This window comes from Rutidosis leptorrhynchoides, chromosome 1 (genome assembly GCF_046630445.1).
Source record: "Rutidosis leptorrhynchoides isolate AG116_Rl617_1_P2 chromosome 1, CSIRO_AGI_Rlap_v1, whole genome shotgun sequence".
In the NCBI taxonomy this organism is placed as follows: Eukaryota; Viridiplantae; Streptophyta; class Magnoliopsida; order Asterales; family Asteraceae; genus Rutidosis; species Rutidosis leptorrhynchoides.
Window position 1 is genome coordinate 225981236 of NC_092333.1, and position 1279 is coordinate 225982514.

The following is a 1279-nucleotide window of genomic DNA, read 5'->3' on the forward strand; positions in this document are numbered from 1 at the left end:
AATATGTATTGGTAGTGTGTAAGTGTGATATTTTTAGATTATCATTTATGGATAATCTAGGTGGTGTCCTTTTAACCTTGTCGATAAAATAAAGGTTATGGTTTGTTTTAAAAAACAAATGCAGTCTTTGAAAAACGTCTCATATAGAGGTCAAAACCTCGCAACGAAATCAATTAATATAGAACGTTTATAATCAATATGAACGGGACAATTCAAACATGACATTGATTTCCAAGCCCGACACTCGATCAAAGCCCAAGTACTAGCAGATTTCATGGCAGAAACAACGGGGATAAACGAAGAAAGTGACTCTACTATCGCACAAATTATTGAAACAGAGGAATGGAAGTTGTTCACTGACGGAGCCTCAAGCTCCGATGGTTCAGGAGCAGGGCTAATGTTGATTAACCCTGAAGGTCAAGAGTTCATATACGCCCTTCGCTTCGAATTCAGCATAACCTATAACGAAGCTGAATACGAAGCTTTGCTTGCTGGACTAAGAATAGCCAAAGAAATGAAAATCGAGCATCTACAGGCTTTTGTGGACTCCCAACTTATAGCCAATCATGTCCTAAGTGTCTTCAAAGCAAGACAACCTACAATACAACTCTACTTGTCGAAAGTCAGAGAATTAGTAGAAAGCTTCAGAGGTTTCACCATCGAGCATGTGCAGAGATGTCAAAACAAAAAGGCGGATGCCTTGAGCAAATTGGCTTCCATTACCTTCGCTTACCTAGCAAAAGAAGTCTTGCTTGAGGTCCTTGAAAAAAGGTCTATCAAAGCACAAGAGGTTCATGACCTTATCGTGGAAGAAGAAAATACATGGATGAAGCCCCTTAAAGAATACTTAGAACTTGGAATTTTACCCGAAGATAAGAAGGAAGTACGAAAGGTTCGGATTAAAGCACCGTCATACAAAACAATGAATGGAGGCCTGTATCGAAAATCCTTCCTCACTCCGTGGCTCCGATGTGTTGATCTGAACTAAGCCTCGATGATTATTAGAGAAATGCATGAAGGTATATGTGGGCTCCATTCCGAACTAAGGTCAGTTGTGGCAAAAATACTAAGAATGGGGTACTACTGGCTGACAATGCACGAAGATACGGTCACGCTTTTACGAACCAGTGAGCCCTGCCAGATCCACGCTAAAGTTTTAAAGCAGCTGAAACAAGAGTTAATATCAGTTCTCTCGTCGTGGCCTTTCTCAAAATGGAGTATAGATATAATAGGGCCACTAACTGAAGCACCAGGAGGCTACAAATGGTGGGTAGTCGCC

General features: G+C 40.8%; 1 protein-coding gene across 1 annotated transcript; it reads left to right on the forward strand.

Moving 5' to 3' along the window:
• Positions 1-274: 274 nt before the first annotated feature.
• Positions 275-988, forward strand: LOC139895222 (uncharacterized). Its single transcript, XM_071878130.1, has one exon. The coding sequence runs from the start codon at positions 275-277 to the stop codon at positions 986-988; it is 714 nt and encodes a 237-aa protein (XP_071734231.1).
• Positions 989-1279: the final 291 nt, after the last annotated feature.

Coding starts and splice junctions, on each gene's coding strand:
- LOC139895222 (XM_071878130.1), top strand. CDS start 275: ATGGCAGAAACAACGGGGATAAACGAAGAAAGTGACTCTACTATCGCA.